Source organism: Nylanderia fulva, unplaced genomic scaffold (genome assembly GCF_048542155.1).
Source record: "Nylanderia fulva isolate GAGA-0341 unplaced genomic scaffold, ASM4854215v1 Scaffold84, whole genome shotgun sequence".
Taxonomy (NCBI): Eukaryota; Metazoa; Arthropoda; class Insecta; order Hymenoptera; family Formicidae; genus Nylanderia; species Nylanderia fulva.
This window is the reverse complement of record NW_028190961.1, coordinates 445,910-465,829: the sequence shown is the minus strand read 5'-3', so window position 1 is coordinate 465,829 and position 19,920 is coordinate 445,910. Positions and strand designations below refer to the sequence as shown.

General features: G+C 37.0%; 1 protein-coding gene across 1 annotated transcript; it reads left to right on the top strand.

Annotated features, from left to right (window-relative positions):
• Positions 1 to 448: 448 nt before the first annotated feature.
• Positions 449 to 1,219, top strand: LOC146719841 (uncharacterized). Its single transcript, XM_085489452.1, has one exon. The coding sequence runs from the start codon at positions 449 to 451 to the stop codon at positions 1,217 to 1,219; it is 771 nt and encodes a 256-aa protein (XP_085345578.1).
• Positions 1,220 to 19,920: the final 18,701 nt, after the last annotated feature.

Here is a 19,920-nt window from a genome sequence, read left to right as displayed (position 1 = left end):
GATACGAATCGAACATGCCGATTAATATTATCAACGTGAACATTATCCGCATAGAGTGTAACTGCGGGTGCATACAGCAACAGTATACTCGTTTACACGATACATGAATTTTCACCGAGAGTACTTCCAGGATATAAGATATCGGAAACGCCGGCGCAGATCATTTACCTGCCGGTCTTTGTACGGAGCATTACTGATTTAGTGTTATGCGTTGTTGACCAGGAGGAACGATTGCTCGATTTTCGAGGCGAAGAGATATCAGTTAGATTGCACGTACGACGGCGATAACATCTCGTGCGACGGGATGTTGAAAGAAGACACGAAGAACACAATCAGGCTAGCAGCAACATCATTTGCTAATATCAAATCAACCACGAAGAAGAGACTCACTTCGTCAAACGTTGCGTTTTCATAATCTTTGGGATTTGCGGTGCGTGCCATCTGAATAATGACTGAGATTCTCAACATCGAGGAAGAGCCAGTCTTTGACGATCGCATCGTCAAGATTGAGACTCACACATACAACCCGTTTGCCAACACAACATTTGGACACAGCGATGAAATAAGAAAACCCATACAACAACAGGATTTACATACGTTGCCGTATGAGAGTTTCCTCTACATCGAGGGAGAACTGCGGATAAATCATCCAGTTGAGGGATTCAATGTGACGCTGGGAAATAATTGCGTCGCATTCATGTTTGGCGAAATTCGCTATGAGCTCGATGGTGTAGAGATTGATCGCAACAGAAATGTGGGAATAACAAGTCTGCTGAAAAACTATGTAACAATGTCATCCGATAGAAGCGTGATTATGCGAAATGCAGGCTGGAATAGCTCGACTACTGTAAATGGATACTTTAATTTTTGTGTGCCGCTGCACATGTTGCTGGGATTTTGCGAGGATTACAGACGCGTGGTTATTAATGCACGTCATGAATTAATCTTAATACGAGCGTGCAACGACAATAATTGTCTGTTTGAAGATTCTGCACTGGAGCCTGTAATCAACATATTCAAGATACAATGGCGAATGCCACACGTGTTGTTGAGCGAGATTAAGAAGCTGTCGATGCTGCGCGCTCTGGAAAGCGGACGTTACCTCAGCATGGGTTTTCACTTGTGGGATCTATACGAATTTCCGCTATTGCAGCGTACGACCAAGCATTCGTGGGCCATTAAGACCGTGACTCAACTGGAGAAGCCGCGATATATGTAATTTTTGTTCTGCAGATAGGGAAAACATCATGTCTGAGGATATAAGTCGATTCGACAACTGTAAATTAACCAACGTGAAACTCTATCTGAACTCGAAATGTTATCCGTACGACGATATGAATCTGGATTTCGATAGAAACAGATGGTCGATTCTGTATGACACGTGTTTAGGCATGATAGCGTAAATTATTATAATTTTATTAAGTTAACGGCTCATTTATTTCTGTTATATCAAATTATATCTAACTCGCATGGCACGAAGCATTCTCAACTATTGTATTTAATAATTTTCTTACTTCGCTGTCGTGCCATGATAAAATCAATAATCAGAAGGTTATTGCTCAGCCCGTTAAACCTTCAAATTTAAGAATACCGAGGAGCTTATGTCATTGTTTTCGTTCCTCGGTTCGCGTTCACCGATGATTGCTTCAATTTCGACACGTGTCATCCGGCTGATGCGTGATTCTGGTTTCCCTTCCCAGTCGGGAAAATCAGGAAGACTCGCCGTACGTGGCGATTCTCGCCTAATTCTGTAAGGAGTTGCTGAGCGAGAACCTTCTATCAAGTGATTCAGAGCATTCAAAGTAGAACCGAATCGAGAGTTATCGCGCCGACCAGTACAATTCTCAGAAGACTTTCGGTGCATTGAGTAGTGCACTCATCATTATTGTCGACTATTGCATACTTGTGTGCTTAGCTAACTGTCAAGCTGGTTCACGAAAAGTGTCATCTCCAACTTGCATCGCGCGTGCTTTCGCACGCGCAAGGACCGTGCAGTTATCACCGCCAGTGCCGTCACGACAGGGGCTGTGCCCTCGACTCGACTGGAGTTGCCGAATTATTTACGCTGTGCACGAACTAAACAGATACAATAAAGTGCACATCGGAATTTTGTGCAACTAAAGTGCAGTTTACGATTGTCTACTCTATCGCCTCCAGTGCCTCCACTCCTCTCTTACGCTCATCCACACTCAGCGTTACGCTGGCTTGCTGTCGCAGCCTCGTTATCGCTATCGCGCTTGTTCTCGCTCTCGCACTTATTCTCGCTCACACTCTTTCCTTGAGTCTCCCGTTACTTTCCTGCCTCCTCGCCACTGCTCTCTTGGCTCCTACCTCGCGCTCTCTCGGAGTGGTCCCGGCAATTCACTTCTGTTCACCCTAAATCTTTAATAAAAAAAAAAAAAAAAACCTTCGGATCGTGAACAACACGTATGCACGTTTCTGCAAAAATTATGAAAATGTACCTGCATTAAATAAGTTAGATCCTACATATATTCTACGGTGTAATAAACATGTAAAAAATTGCGCGTTACAAAATGTATTTAAATTATTTAATTGGTGGTCGGCCAATTGCGACAATCATCTGTTTTTTGAATAAACATATTGTTTACATACTATTCTATTTGTTGTTTCTCTCCCTCCCTCACCAGATATGTATATTTCTAAGAATTCCTTTTACCCCTTCTCCTAATTTTAATTTATCCTTACTATTTTTAAATATTTTTTTTTGTTCTTTCCCTCTCCTCCAGATATATTTCTAGGAATTTGATTTACTCCTTCTCCTAATATTATAAAAAATTAGCGTTACTCGATTATTAGTACTTTTATACGATCAGTCTTTTGTCGACTGTTCTGACTGGTGGTTCATTTTTTTTAATACCCTCGAGAAAAATGTTCTGCACCGAAAGAAGCAGCAGCATGAATTACTACATGCCGAGACGTGATGAAACGTGCAAGAAGAAATGCGACGAGTAAGTATAACTTTTTTTCTATTTTGTATTTATACTGTTATTTTTTTTTTATATTTTTATATTTTTTTATTTTTCTATTTTTGTACGAGTTATAATTTCTTTGTCCTAATTTAGTTATAATTTCTCTTTTCTAATTTTACAGCGTTTTGTTGGAACCTCGTACGGTTCGTATACTAGGAAGACGATACGCATTGACAGCCACGGAATTTAAATTCCTCGAAATTAGCATCAGAGTGGATCCATCAAGTTACGTGGAGATCGCCATAGAAGATCATCGGGGAAAACAGCTAATACTATCTCTCGAAACGTGGAAAGGACTCTACGAGCAACGTCACGCTATTCAAAATTATCTGAACAATGACTCTCCCAACAACAATGTGTATAATTTCATAAGTGTCGGGCCGCTAACAGTGCGATTTCACAAGATAAACGACACCAAACTCATAAGTCTCAAATCAGCGGACGTGCACATGATAATGGTCGAATCGATATTACACCAAATGTTCAAGTTTGATTCATGCATCGAGCTAACGTTTGATCGATTAACGAGACTAACTGTAACAGTAGACATCAAGTTTACGCAATTCTCAAATGTAGCATCCGCTGTAACGGATGCTACAGAATTTCTTAATTGTCGGGCCGTCATTTCAACAAGCATCAACTCGTCGATTGCGAGCTGGTGGCTTTAGTCTTTAGTTCTTAATATGTAAAAAAAATTTATATATAATTATGTATTAAATATAAGACAAATAAATACTTATATGTCTATATCACTTTTCTACATCCGCGCGCACTCTCCCAGCTTTCATGCTCCTTGCTAGAGTTATCATGCGAGAACGCTACGCTAGGGATTGCGAGAGAGCAACCACTAGAAAAGAAAGAGACAGCGCGAGGCGCACGCGAGAGAAAACGGGTCGCGAGGCGGCAGCGCGAGAGAATACGGGCCGCAGCGGCGGCAGCGCGAGAGAGAAGACGTGAAGGAGAGATACAGCGGCTCGAGAGAAGAAAGGCGCACGCGAGAGAGAAAGAGATAGCGCGTGAGACAATGCAAGACGCATGCAATAAGTAACGCTTATTTGATAATATTTTTTAATCTATAAAATATGTGTAAATTTACATTTGTGTGTGTAAATATAAAAAATAAAAAATAATATAATATATGTAAAATAAAAAAATATAAAAAATATAAAATTATATAAAAAAATATACAAAATATAAAAATAAAGATATAAAAAAAATAAAAAAATAAAAATGTATAAAATATAAAAATGTTCCCCAACGACGGTGGTGGTGGGCCGTAGCGGTGGATCCATCCCTGGATTCAACGACGGGCCCGATGGGGAGGGCTGCAGCGACGGAGATTTCGGCGGTGGAGTATTATGACAGCCGGACGGGACTCATGCATAATATAAAAAAAACAATATTAAAATTTTTATAAATTTTTTTAAATTAATACTTACAATCTCGGTTCCCTCATATCTGACTCCTCAATTTCTTGGTCCGAATCTGTATCATATTCCGATAATTACGATTTACATGACGTCAATGGTGAAGGATCGGAATATCCATTCTACCAAAATAAAAGTTTTCTACATTAAAATAATTGACATAATTTTTGTAGCGACGCTGAAAACATGCGACTCGCTTGTGTCGTTTAGACGATCTAGTGCATTTAGATAAACCACCAGTCATTCTTAAAATGTTTTCGTGAATTTCCAGGAAATCGGCAACATCTCTTGTATGCGATTTTTTCACACCGAGTTCACGATTTTTTATATATTAAACAATCGAAGTCACAGGAATGTCCATCGATTTTTCTTGCGTTACCATTTTCACTGTACATTAAATGTCTAACACATTTTTTTATGAATTTCACACGTATTACACTTGTGGTCACTAACCTCAGCCTATTTTCGCTGACATTCGCTGCAATCCCTAATCATCGGTGCTGAACCGTCGATGTGCGTTCGCATCCACGGTCGATTGTAATGTTCGAGACAGCGATGATATGTCTGAACCTCCAGATCCGCCTTGATATGCTCCGGAAACTTGTCCCACAAATGTTCTACGAAATAGTTGCACTTTTGCAGTAAAACAATCTTAGGAATATATTGCAACTGTTCAGCACTTAAACTGAGAATGTCGGAAGCACTTGATAGCATGACAAACATCTTGCACACCGAATGAGGAAAGCATGCGCTCTCGTGGTCACCGTACTTTGATTTGACCCGGCAGCATCAGGGTCCTCATTATATGTATATCCCGTTCAATCCTTTGTTCGTCAACGTACGAACGATTGTTTAACTTCCCCGGTATGCGTATCTCCCCGGTGATAATTCATAGGAATTTTTTCTAGAAAAAATTTAGATAACGTAGTAATTGATATCTGATTATAAAGCGGCCGCTGATTTTTGGCGCTCGCCAAAAGAACGGTATAAGATTTCGCAGCTTTTGTTTAACTTCCCCGATTGATTTCTCCCCGTGGATAGTTCTCAGAAATAGATAACGTAGATTATAAAGCAGCCGCTGGTTATCGACGCTGGTATTTCTTTCTAAAATAAACAATGAAGAACCGCCGCTTATGGAGGAGGGGAGGGGGGCGAAATACAATCCCCCGCAAAAACATGTCTCGACGCGTTCGCCGCAGATAATAGATGTATGATTGTAATAAATCTCGTTGTATTAGATATTTGTTTATCTTATCTTGTTTATGTAATAGATATCTTACAAAGATGCCGCTTATCTTATCTTGTAATAGATATCGCTGTAATAGATATATGTTTATCTTTTGTTTATAAACATATCAGGTAACGTGATCCGATAATCGCCTCTTATCTGCTGATAAGACTCCCCGCCCGCGTGACGTCATACCCCCTCGCCCCCGAAAACCCCCCCGCCCCGCACCCCCTCAGAGGACCCGGGTTAGAACTCTCATAGTATAACTACTAAATTTGTATCGTGAGTCCTTGATTTATTGCTATTATTTCTCTATTTGAATTATTGTTTGAAGATTGTTTTACAGCTATAACAGTTTCTATACAATAATGTTGCGGGTTAACATTCCGATCAAATAATTTATTTAAAAGTTATTTTAAAAATAAAAATATACATTATTGACATGTATGCGTAAAATTAATACACGAAATTCTATAAATATTTAATATCTTGTACGAGGGTCACTATTTATATTTCGGGAATAGGAACAAAAACAAATAGTTAAGCTGCGAATATATTTTTATTGTTTTTCGAAGTACTCGCCACGATGATCGATACACTTTTGCATGCGCTTAAACCAATTTTCAAAGCATTTATTCCATTCCGAATGAGGTATCTCCAAAACATGATTTTTGAACGCTTCAATAGCTTCTTCGGGCGATGAAAATCGTTGACCACGCAGTTTATTCTTCACGGATGGGACAAAAAGAAATCAATTTTCAAAGCATTTATTCCATTCCGAATGAGGTATCTCCAAAACATGATTTTTGAACGCTTCAATAGCTTCTTCGGGCGATGAAAATCTTTGACCACGCAGTTTATTCTTCACGGATGGGAACAAAAAGAAATCATTGGGTGCCAAATCAGGGCTGTACGGCGGATGACCCATCAATTCGATGTTTTGAGTGCTCAAATAGTCTCTTGTTTGAGCCGATGTGTGAGAGCTCGCATTGTCATGATGAAGAACAATCCGACGTCTCTTGTTTGTTTTCCTTATTTCACCGAAGATTTCTGGCAAACAGATGGTTGTGTACCACTCAGAATTTACTGTTCTACGATCCTCTAGAGGCACTGTTGCAATATGACCAGTTGTTCCGAAGAAACAGGCCACCATTTTCTTTGAAGTGCTTCGTGCGCGAACAACTTTTGTTGGATTTGGTTCATCTTGGAACACCCATACAGTCGACTGCTGCTTACTTTCGGGCTCATACGAATATATCCATGATTCGTCACCTGTCACGATTTTATAAACGTCTTTTGAAGCACCGCGATTGTATTTCTTAAGCATTTCTTTGCACCAATCGACACGAGCCTTTTTTTGAGCGATTGTCAAATTATGTGGGATCCAACGCGAACATAACTTTCGCACAGCTAAGTGTTCATGTAAAATCGCATATATGCTGGTGGAACTAATGCTTAGGGATGCCTCAATCTCACAATAGGTTACATGACGATCTTGCTTAATCATTTCGTGCACAGCATCGATGTTTTCTGGCACTACAGTCGATTTTGGACGACTTTCACGAAACTCGTCGGACAGCGAACTACGACCACGATTGAATTCACTATACCAGCGATACACAGTGGTTTTTGATGGAGCTTCATCGCCAAAAGTCAAATTAAGTTGATTGACGCACTCTTGTTGTGATAATCCACGTCGAAAGTCGTAAAAAATCATCGCACAAAAATGTTCACGATTCAGTTCCATTTTTTGCCGAGACGAAACTTTCAACTAAATATAAAATAAACAAATAGCGTCCGTATGACAAAATGTTCTGAGTACGTATATCGTCAAAAATGTCAAACTTTACGATGAAACCGTCAGATGGACTCACATGACATCAGTGTTGCCAATTCTCGAAATATAAATAGTGACCCTCGTATTAGCTGATATTTGTATCAATAATTATAATATCCTATTAAGTACAAAATTAATACGATTTACAATTTAGTAGACCATGCAATTTTACTTTCTAACGAACAATTTCGTAAAACGACTATTGAGATTATAAAGAACATTTTAATTAATAATTGTTTTCCGGATCATATTATTAATAAGTATGTAAATAAAAGAATTAATGTACTGAATAACAACAGGAATGTTAACGGTCACAATGCGGATAATAACGACAGTTTGAGTAATGATTTAGATAATAACGTTAATGTGAATTCGGCTCAAGATAAGAATTATGTAATTCCACTCCCATACGTTAAGGATGTTAGCGACAGTATTAAAAGGTCACTTAAAAATGCTAACATAAATGTCGTTTATAGTTTGCCAAAAAAGTTGAATAGGCTGATAAAACGAGGTAAAGATTTAATAACTAATGATATTAAAACGAATGTAGTATACAAGATTAATTGTGAAAATTGTAATGCATCATACATTGGACAAACGAAAAGACATTTATGCACTAGAGTGAAGGAACATGCCAGCAATATTAAATTACATGAGTCTAATCATTCGGTTTTAAGCAAACACAGATGTGATTTTGGGCATAACTTTGATTGGACATCACCGACCATTTTACATAACGAGAAACATGTAAGAAAGAGAGAGATTGTTGAAATGTTCTTTATAAAGAAGCATGACAATACGGTTAACCTACAGAAAGACACCGAGAATTTGACAAACATTTACGACAAAATAATAAAGATTGTTTAGTGGCGCGTTTCAAATTTAGTCGTTGACGAAACATCATAACGATGGGACGTGTTCCTCTTTTAACTTTTAACTTTCGATTTTAAATAACACCAGTGTGATGTTACGTTAACCTCGGTTTAATTGATGGGTATGTTTATATAATTTATATTTAATTTATTAATTTAACACTTAAATGAGTTCTCGTATGTTAAAAACTATTGTGTAATATTATGTTGTAGAAATTTCACTTGAAAAGGACCACAACCAAATGGTCGAAACGTCGTGAAATAATTAAATAAAATTTGCTAGTTACGTCGAAGTCAAGTTTTCTAAGCTTATCTTATTTAAAATTAATAGTTAAAAGAGGAACACATCCCATCGCTATGATTCGTCAACGACTGATAAGGATCACAACCAAATGGTCGAAACGTTGTGAAAGTATTGAATAAAATTGCTAGTTACGTCAAAATCAATTTTACCAAGTTTATTTTCACTACTAGCGTCCAATATTAATTTTGATTGAAAATATTTATAGAATTTCGTGTATTAATTTTACGCATACATGTCAATAATGTATGTTTTTATTTTTAAAATATCTTTTAAATAAATTATTGTAATATTTGAAAGAATATTCTATCTTCCGGCTCGACTAGCTCGAGAATTCCTTTACAGTCGGACATAAATTGATGTCGGAATATTATTGCCGTTAAAAAATAAAAGTGTTAAGCTATGTCGAACGGTAAAATAACTATTATTCGATGAAATAGAAGATCTACGACTGCAATTATTTTCATTTTGATTCTCATTTTGTTCTAACGCAAGATTTTCCGCTTGATTAGGCATGATTATTGATTTTTTATTTATTAGTGTAAATTTGAATTCTAAATTATCTTCTAAATTATTATCTAAACTACTTTCTTCGGAGCTATCTGTATTATAATGCGCTTTAAGATTTCTATAACTCATGCGTTTTTAAAATAAAATTTACAATTGCTTACAGAAATAGTACGGCGTATAACATAGCTGGAGAATATTCACCGCTGCTCAAAGATGATGTCTGGTTGAATCTAAGGCCAATGAAATAGCCCTTTTACGTATTGGCCGTCCACGGAGTTCCGTCGTTGTCGGTTGCCGTTAACGTTGTCTAGATTTCGTTCCGGATGTCTCGTGCTTTTTTCTTTGCTCGATTGTATTTCCCAAAGCCTCTCAGATGCCTTTTACCTCGAGTATCAGGCCGTTGTCTGTCAAGGTTTTATCGGTGAGTAGACCATGGAATTACAGCTGGTTATTGCGTTATCGTTGCACTTCTCAAGCAGGAACAATTAGCGTCTTCGGTCTTCTACCTCAATATGCAGATTACGAGGTTTTCTCGCATTCAGACTTCTTCCGCTCGTGTCCTCTCTTCGTGCTTTATTTCAGCTTTGTATTTTACAAAAGCGACTAGTCTTCAATACGACGAACTGGGTACCGCTGCCACCAGATGTTACGTGCGAGACGCGACGTAATGCAATGAATATAAGTAATCGTTCGTTTTAGAAGACTTTATTTGAACCAAAGGAAGTTTTTAGCTTGAGCTACGACAGAAGCCTGATTTGATTCTCAAGAAAAATCTTTCCTTGAAGATTAAATAATTTTCAACAGAGAAATACTGACCAATCAAGGAATTTTGAGATTATGATTGGAGCGGGTTTCAGTAATCAGACAATTATTACTTGTAATTATTGCAAAAAAAAAATTGGCCATTCTGAAAACGAATGCAGGAGGAAAGCTTTTCATATGTAAAATCGGAATGGAAATTCAAATCGAAATTTTCAATATAATAATCATGATAGACGTGAATTTAATTCTGTGCAAAGTTTTGGAAATAATCCTGGTAGACATAATATACAAACTAATAATAGACATCAAATAAATAATGGACAAAGTAATAACACTCACTATAATTCTAATAATGATCAACGTAGCAATCAATCTAATAATTTAAACTATCAAGGCCAAGCAACAGGCACACAACGCCAGGGCCAAGCATTGAGCCGTGCGAACCCGGTTCACTTATTGCAAACAGAATGCGGACATATACAATCAGAGCAGCCTCCCGAAATGTCATCTCAATCCCCTTCAACGAGCTCAGAAATCCAACAGATAAATTCTTGTTAGATATAGGTGCCGACATAAACATAATTAAACTGAATGCCTTGCACCGCGATACATTAGTTTATCAAGATAATAAAGTCGAAATACAAGGTATCACGGAAGAAAAGCAGCAAACTATCGGAACGGTATATTTAAATTTAGAAAACAATACTTACGAATTTCACGTAGTACCAAGTGAATTCCCACTAAAAGAACAAGGGATTATAGGCTCAACCTTTTTTCGTCTTGAGAACGCAAAAATAGATTTCGAAAAACAAACGGTTACAATTCAGAATAATAAAATATATCCATTCAAATATAGTAATTTAATAACGTTACCAGCTAAAAGTATATGCTCATGTATAATTAAAAGTAAACAAAATAATATTAATAACAGTTTAGTAAAAATCGACAGGAAATATCATACGGTATTTTTCTTGTAGACAGTATAGTTAAAGTAACGAATGGCAATATATATACGTATTTAATTAATACATTGTTGTGCCTCCGGGAAGGCACGGAAAATTTTGGGTCTTAGCCGACTGAAGGATGAGGATCCTAGGATCCGGCGGGCGTCTCCACTTTGACGAACTTCAATTGTTTATTTGAATAAATTTTTTATTTCTCTTATTTCTTGAGTTGGTTTAATTCTGTCTAATCCCACCTGGGTGGTTAGTTAAGTATGCCCGCACTCGGCAGTTAAGTTACAGGTGATAGTTTGTATTCTGCGGCTTGTCTTCGACTCTTAGTTAGGTTCTGATTAGCGACTTGTCTTTTTGGATTTTCGTTAGCGACTGACTTCATCGCCTCGCTCTCCGTTCGCGGTGGTCTCCTGTCCTTTTTTACATCTTTCGGGGGAAGATGTAGAAAAGCTCTCCCATTGGCTAATTTTTATTCACACGTTTTTATCTAGGTGCAAGCGAAGCAGGTTAATTCTTTGCTTGCGATCTGCGGTTTTCGGCGTAACGCTTATATTCCGTCGCGTTTGTGTCTTCTCGTGATAAGCGCTTCGCGAGAGCGTGAGAACGTTTCTCAAACGATTGCATAATGGCCGACTTACTAATTTATTATTAAAACTATATCTAATATAATATAGTTATAGTCATTCGGACTATAACAACATGTAATCGACGTAGAGCCAGTATTAGTTGACACGAGTCCGAGGGACAGCTCCGCGTACGTAATTAATTCGGTAACCTCAAACAATTTAACAGAAAGAATAAAAATGTTAAAAGAAAATTTAAGAATAGATCATTTAAACAAAGAAGAGCAACTTTCTATATTACCTATCTTAGAAAATTATAATGATATATTTTACTTGCTAGGAGATAAATTAAAAGGAACAAATCGAATCGTACACTCTATCCCCACCACGGATAACGTTCCTATAGCGTTAAAACAATATAGATATCCATCTATTCATAAGGAAGAAATTAAACAACAAATAAATAAATTACTAGAACAAAATATTATTAAACCGTCTCTTTCGCCATTTAATTCGCCATTATGAATAGTGCCAAAAAACCGGATTCCGATGGCAATAAACGGTGGAGATTAGTAATTGATTTTCGGAAATTAAATGAGAGAAAACAATTGGCGATGCATATCCTTTGCCTAACATAACAGATATTTTAGATCAATTGAGGAAGGCCAGATATTTTTCGTGTTTTGACCTAGCATCTGGCTTTCATCAATTACCGATGGACCCGAAAGATTCGGCAAAAACAGCTTTTAGTACATCTAATGGTCATTTTGAATACAAAAAGATGCCTTCCGGATTAAAGAATGCACCCGCGACATTTTAGCGCCTAATGGACAATGTCTTGATGGGCTTGCAAGGAAGCGTTTGTTTCGTTTATTTAGACGATATTGTCATTTATGCAGAATCTTTAGAAGAACATAAACAAAAACTTATTCAACTTTTCAAACGTTTAAGAGAAATCGGTCTTAGCCTGCAACCGGATAAATATGAATTTTTCAAAAAAGAATTGATTTACCTAGGCCATATAATTTCAGACAAAGGAGTAAGACCTAACCCGGAAAAGATAGAAGCGATAAAAAAAAATATCCTGTCCCGAGAAACCATAAAGAACTCAGGCAATTTTTGGTCCTTGTAGGATATTATCGACGTTTTATTAAAGATTTTAGTTTAATTACTCATTCATTTACATCACTTCTCAAGAAAAATATACCTTTCAAATAGGAAATGAAACAACAAATAAATTTCGAGAAAATGAAACAATTGTTATCAAACGAACCTATTTTGCAATATCCTAATTTTAATAAAGAATTTATATTAACTACAAATGCTAGTGGCAAAAGAATAGGTGCAGTTTTATCGCAAGAGAAAATAGGAAATGATCTTCCAATCGCTTATGCTTCTAGAACGCTCAATAAAACGGAACGTAATTATAACACTGTTAGATTATGCGTAATTTCCACGCTGCGCGAAGGTAGCTGCCGAACAGCTCGGAGTATGTGTGTGTGAGTATGTGTGTGTGTCGCAAGACTCGGCGGAGCAAGCGCCGCACAAGAAGAAAGCGGACAAGACGAGAAGGAGGCGGAGAACCGGAAGAGGGAAAAGAAGCACATGCGGTAATCCGAGTGTGGTAGACAAAATGTATCCATGGACATCATGGGACTGGTGATATGTGAATAATAAATATTGATTAAACTAGACAGTAGAGATGCTGCTCTTTTATATGTAACAGTTATTTAAATCCCGGAATCAACCTGTCTACTTATTGAACATGGTAGCAGAACGTGGTTAGTGAGTGAAGAAAACCACATGTCTCGAAAAGGTGAATCCGACGAAGAAAATAAAACGAGTGGTCAAGACAGTGAAATTGAAAAGTTGAACAAACTTAGAAAAGTTCTGGAGAAACTTTTCATTAAAGAGATAGAAAGAATAGTGATATTAAAAAGTAAAATTTACCGAGCACCAGAGAATAAAAAAATCAAAATGTCGACGAACGACGAGTTGAAAATTCCGAGATTTTATGAATGTGACTACAGTCTATGGAAAAAGAGAATTCTATTATTTCTCAAATACAAGGAGTGCTACAATCCAGCGACTCGTGAGCCGACAAATCAAGAAAATGAAGAAGAGGGGAATAAGAAAAATTTGAAAGCGATGAACTTTATTTACTGCAGCATAACCAACCAGCAGCTCGAATTTATTGGTGACGAGGATACGGCATTAAAAATTATGAACAAGTTCGATAGTATGTACTTGAAAAAGTCCACCGCCCTGCAAATCTGTGTGCAAAACAGACTGGATAAAATAAAGTTGCGTGACTTTGAAGACGCAAGTACCTTCTTCAGTGAATTCGAGAAGATAATTAACGATCTTAAAAGTGCAGGTGCGAATGTTAGTGAAAGAGAAAAACTAGATTATATGTTGAAAACATTGTCCGATACAATGTGTTATATCGGTGACCTAATAGACTCAGCAGGAAAGTGAAAGAACCTGCGAATTCTTGAAAAATAAAATCTCCATGTGGGAGATGAAAAACAGAAGTGCTGAAAAGAAAAAATACAGTGCATTCAAGGCTGAAAAGAAAATTGGATCGTGTCGTGGATGCGGAAAATTCGGACATTTTGTCAAAGATTGCTGGGCCACGAGCAACGCCGGAAGCAGCTCCAGAAGCGGAAATTTTGGCAGAGGTGGCTACAGCGGAGAGGCGCAAGCACCGGAAGGTGCGCGCCAGCAGCAGACGCGACAGTCGCAGCAGAGTCGAGGCTCCTGGAGAGGGGGCGGACGCGGTTACAGCCGGAGAGGGAGATGGCAGATGCGCGGCAAAGCGGCGGGCCACTACTCCGAGCAGCTGGACGACTCATCGGCCGGAACCTTTCTAGCACAGGTTGAGCGTAAGAGCGAGGCAGCGGCCTACGCTAGCGTAAATTCTGAAATAGAGTAGATACTGGACAGCGGGTGTTCAGACCACATAATAAATAATGACGCGTACTTTGAAAAATCTAGGGTTCTGAAAAATCCGATCAACGTGAAAGTAGGTGACGGTAGAACGCTTAAAGGCTAAAGTTGGAAACGTAGTTGCATATTTTGGAGTAGGTAGTAAGCGAATGAGAATTGATCTATTAAATGTGTATTATGTTAAAGAGATGGATAAAAATTTGATTAGCTTTGCAAAAGTGACGGATCGAAACAAAGTTGTTTCCATTGGCAATAACTCAAAAATTTATAACGAAAAAGGAGTGTTGATCGGAGTAGCAACTAAAAATAATGGATTGTATAAAATGAATAGTTTTAGAGACAGAAATGATGCGTACGTAGGAAATGTAGAAAAAATGACACAAAAAGAAAGATATCATAGATTATTGGGCCACGTAAATTTCCAGTACTTGAATAAAATGTGCAAAAGTAAGTTAGTTGACGGGATACCCGAGGAATTAGAACCGATTTATTTGAAATGTGGAACGTGCGTGCAATATAAGATGCATAACCTGAGATTCGAAAATAATAGACACAGAGCGCGAGAAATATTAGAAATAGTTCACATGGATGTGAATGGACCGCATGCCACGACGGGCTATGACGGCTCCAAGTATTTTCTATCGTTCATTGATGATTACAGTAAGTGCGCAGTAGTGTATACAATTAAAACCAAAACAGAAGTACCAAAGTGTTTGGAAAATTATTTAAATGTAGTTGAAAATTGGACCGGTAAAAAAGTAAAAAAATTAAGGTGTGACAACGGGCGCGAGTTCATTAACAGAGAAATGTCACAAATAGCAGAAGATAGAGGTATTATACTCGAACCGTGTCTGCCGTACACGCACGAGCTGAACGGAACAGCTGAACGGTATAACCGATCAATTATGAATTCCGCAAGATGTTTGTTATCGGATTCAAATTTGCCGCGAAAATATTGGCCTGAAGTTATAAAGACGGCCGCATATCTAAAAAATCGAACAATTACTAATACTATTAAGAACAAGACACCGTTTGAAATTTTTTTCAAGAAAAAACCGAATATTAAGAATTTGAAATTATATGGAAGTAGAGTATTTGTTAGAGTGCCGGAAACTAAAAAAGAGTCTAAATGGGACCGCAAAGCTGATATAGGTAAATTACTCGGATATGAGCGTAACGGGTATAAAGTCCTGGTTGATGGAAAAATTGTAAAATCGAGACATGTCGAAATTGTAGAAGATCGGGAGAGTTTGATAGATCTTAAAGAAACAGAAGACGACGAAAGCAAGTCGGATGAAAATTTTGATAGAAATTCCGTGATGTAGATGATTATGTAGACGCGAATGCTCAATATGAACAAGTCGAAAAAAGAAATATTTTAAGTAATAAAGAAAAAGCGAGAAAATTAAGTGCGCATTCGAATCAGAGCGATGAGAATGAAACCGATGTGCGAAGGTCCGAGAAAGAAAGAAAAAAACCAGAGAGGTATGGCAAACCCATAGAGACTAAGTTCGTTTATGTCAACGTGGTTAGTGCGAAAAATCCACTCAAATATGCCGAAGCGGTGAAAAGTGTAGACTGTAAACTATGACTAGAAGCAATGAACTGAGAAATAAATTGCTTAATGAAAAATCAAACCTGGCAGTTAGTCGAAAAACCTAAAAGTGAGAGAATACTAGACTTAAAGTGGGTGTTCATGAACAAATTAGATAATAGTAAAAAAGCGAGACTTGTTGTACGCGGATTTCAGCAGGAGGAAGTTCTCGAAGATTTGTATTCCCCGGTAGCTAAAGTTCAAACGTTAAAACTCTTGCTTACATATTGTTGCCAGTTTGGTTTAAGTATCGAACAAATGGACGTAGAGACCGCTTTTTTGAACGGAAATGTAAAATCCGAGGTTTATGTGAAACAATCACCAGGTTTTGAGGACGGATCGAACCGAGTATGTAATTTAAAAAAGGCGCTGTATGGATTGAGAGAGAGCCCACGCGCATGGTATAAATGCTTCGATAATTATATTCAAAAATTAAGATTTAAAAGGAATGATAACGATTATTGTTTATATATTGGTATAGTTAAAAATGAAAAAATCTTTGTCATATTATTTGTTGATGATTTATTAATTTGCGGGCTAAATAAAAGGAAAATAGCTGAGATCAAAGTAGGCTTGTCAAAAAGATTTTCTATAAAAGATTTAGGGAAAGTCGAAATGTACTTAGGAATAAGAATAAAATATGATGATAAAGTAGGAAAACTGACATTGAATCAGAGTAACTACATAGAATCATTAGCGATTAAATATAATATAGAGAATGCAAAATTGTATAAGACTCCAATGGAGCAGAACTTGAGTATTGAACCCGCATAGTCAGTATCAGAGTATATAAAATATAGAAATTTAATTGGAGCACTATTGTACATAAGTACAGGCACAAGGGTGGATGTAAGTTATAGTGTAAACTATCTAAGTCGATTTCAAAATATGTATGATGAGACGCATTATAAATATGCATTAAGAATTTTGAAATATTTATATTTGACCAAAGATCAAAAGCTGACTTATAAAAGAAATGTAAACAAAGAAGTACTAGATTGTTTTGTTGATGCTAACTGGGCAGGTGATAAGCTTGACCAAAAATCGACAACTGGCTATATAATTAGATTATTTGGAAATGTAATATACTGGAAATCCAGAAAACAGGGCAGTGTGACGAAATCTTCCACCGCCGCTGAATACGTAGCGTTGTCAGAATCAGTCAGTGAGGTCAGAGTAATAAAAAATTTGTTATTAGATTTTAATGTTAATATAGGTTGGGGAAAAAGTAATCCATTATTTTTTCGGTAGATGGCTGTAGTGTTCGATATCTCGTAAAGTATCGATCAAACAATTTCAAATTTATGCTCGTTGTCAAGGTAACATTTAACACTAAAAAACATTGTTTTACTGTTTTTTGTTTGGTCCATTCAGTTCTGAGTTACAGGGTGTTAAAAATGGAAGTCAACAAAGAAAAAATTCGGTACATTTTACAGTTTTTGTTCGATAAAGGCGAAAATGCAAGCCAGGCGGCTGTAATTGTGAATGGTGTTTATGGTGCCAATACTGTAACAGCTAATTACACGCAATTTTGGTTTCGTCGATTCCGTGGAGGCATTTTTGATGTTAAAGATGCACCTCGCACAGGCAGGCCCGTCGTCGAAAATGTCGATAAAATCATGAAAATGATCGAAGTTGACCGGCATGTTAGTAGTCGTAGCATCGCCCAGGAGCTGAAGATCGACCACAAAACAGTTTTAAACCATTTGGGCAAAGCAGGATTCAAAAAGAAACTCGATGTTTGGGTGCCACACCAATTAACACCAAAAAACATGATGGATCGAATTTTCATCTGCGAAGCCTTGGCCAAACGAAATGAAATCGACCCATTTCTTAAACGGATGGTTACTGGGGATGAGAAATGGGTCACATACAACAATATTGTACGAAAACGATCGTGGTCAAAGCGCGGTGAAGCAGCTCAAACGGTGGCCAAACCAGGACTAACGGCCAGGAAGGTTCTACTGTGTATTTGGTGGGACTGGAAAGGAATAATTTATTATGAGTTGCTTCCGTATGGCCAAACACTAAATTCAGATCTGTACTGTCAACAACTGGATCGTTTGAAGCTAGCGATTAATGAGAAACGGCCAGAATTGGCCAACAGAAGAGGTGTTGTGTTCCATCAGGACAACGCCAGGCCACACACGTCTGTAGTGACTCGCCAGAAACTCAGGGAGCTTGGTTGGGAAGTTTTAATGCATCCACCATATAGTCCGGACCTGGCACCAAGCGATTACCACCTTTTTCTCGCATTGCAAAATTTCCTGAGTGATAAAAAATTGGGATCAAGAGAGGATTGTGAAAATCGATTACTAGAGTTTTTCGCCAATAAGGACCAAGACTTCTACGAGAGAGGCATTATGAAGCTACCTTCAAAATGGCAACTAATTATACAACAAAACGGTGCATATTTGACCCAAATCGGACAATCCGAAATATGTTAAATAAAGTCTTGAATTTCACGCAAAAATAATGGATTACTTTTTCCCCAACATTATTAAGAAGCCAATTAGCATTTATGAAGATAATTCCAGTGTAATTTCTATTGCCAAATTTGGAAATCTAACAAAAAATTCAAAATATATCGAAGTTCATTTTCACTTTGTAAATGAAAGTTATGAAAAAGGAATAATTAAAATTGAAAAAGTAAACTCTGAAGAAAATTTGGCAGATATATTAACCAAAGCACTAGGAAGAGTAAAATTCGAAAAATTTAGATCTTTATTACATATTGTTTGAAGCTAAATGTTGAAAAATTTTTTTTGTGTTTGAAAATAATTAAAGCTTTGAGTTTGAAAATTTGATTTGTCTAATGATTGTAAAGCATCGCGAGCGTGAAAATTAAAGAGGCGTGTTAGATTATGCGTAATTTCCACGCTGCGCGAAGGTAGCTGCCGAACAGCTCGGAGTATGTGTGTGTGTCGCAAGACTTGGCGGAGCAAGCGCCGCACAAGAAGAAAGCGGACAAGATGAGAAGGAGACGGAGAACCGGAGGAGGGAAAAGAAGCACATGCGGTAATCCGAGTGTGGTAGACAAAATGTATCCATGGACATCATGGGACTGGTGATATGTGAATAATAAATATTGATTAAACTAGACAGTAGAGATGCTGCTCTTTTATATGTAACAGTTATGTAAATCCCGGAATCAACCTGTCTACTTATTGAACAAACACTACCGAGAAAGAACTCTTATTGTTAGCTATTGTGTGGGCAACAAAACATTTTCGCCCATATTTATATGGTAAGAGATTCAAAATAATTACTGATCATAAACCATTAGTTTGGCTTTTCAACGTTAAAGATCCTTCATCACGGTTAATGCGTTGGCGATTAAAATTAGAAGAATATGAGTATGAAGTTTTATACAAAGAAGGTAGGAAAAATACGATCGCAGATGCTCTTTCTAGAATATCTCAAATATCAGTTTTACAAGCTAAAGCTTCGAGTAATAAAAACAAAAATCCTAGCTATAGTTTATTTTTGCAACATGCATTAAATGATTTATTATGGAAAATAGATAATATATCTATATATCTTATAGATAATATATAGATAATATATATAATTCCACAAACTTCGGGTAATATAAAAGGAATACTAATAAAAGAAATAAATCCTTCTCCTAAAATTAAAATTACACTCTCTGAAACTAGTAATAAAGCCGAAGATTTAACACTAATGCCTGGAAATATTAATATAATTAAAAAGAAACGTTCAATTGAAATAAATTTTATTATACGGGAAAATAAACAATCAGCTATAAATCTAGAAACAGTATTTAATTGCTTAATTAAATTAAAAGAATATGTTATCGAAAATAATCAAAAAATAATATCAATAGCACCTATAGAAGAGATCACTAATAGAACAAAAATAAATCAAATGATCAAATATATATTCAAAGACATACAAATTCAAGTATTTC

Coding starts and splice junctions, on each gene's coding strand:
- LOC146719841 (XM_085489452.1), top strand. CDS start 449: ATGACTGAGATTCTCAACATCGAGGAAGAGCCAGTCTTTGACGATCGC.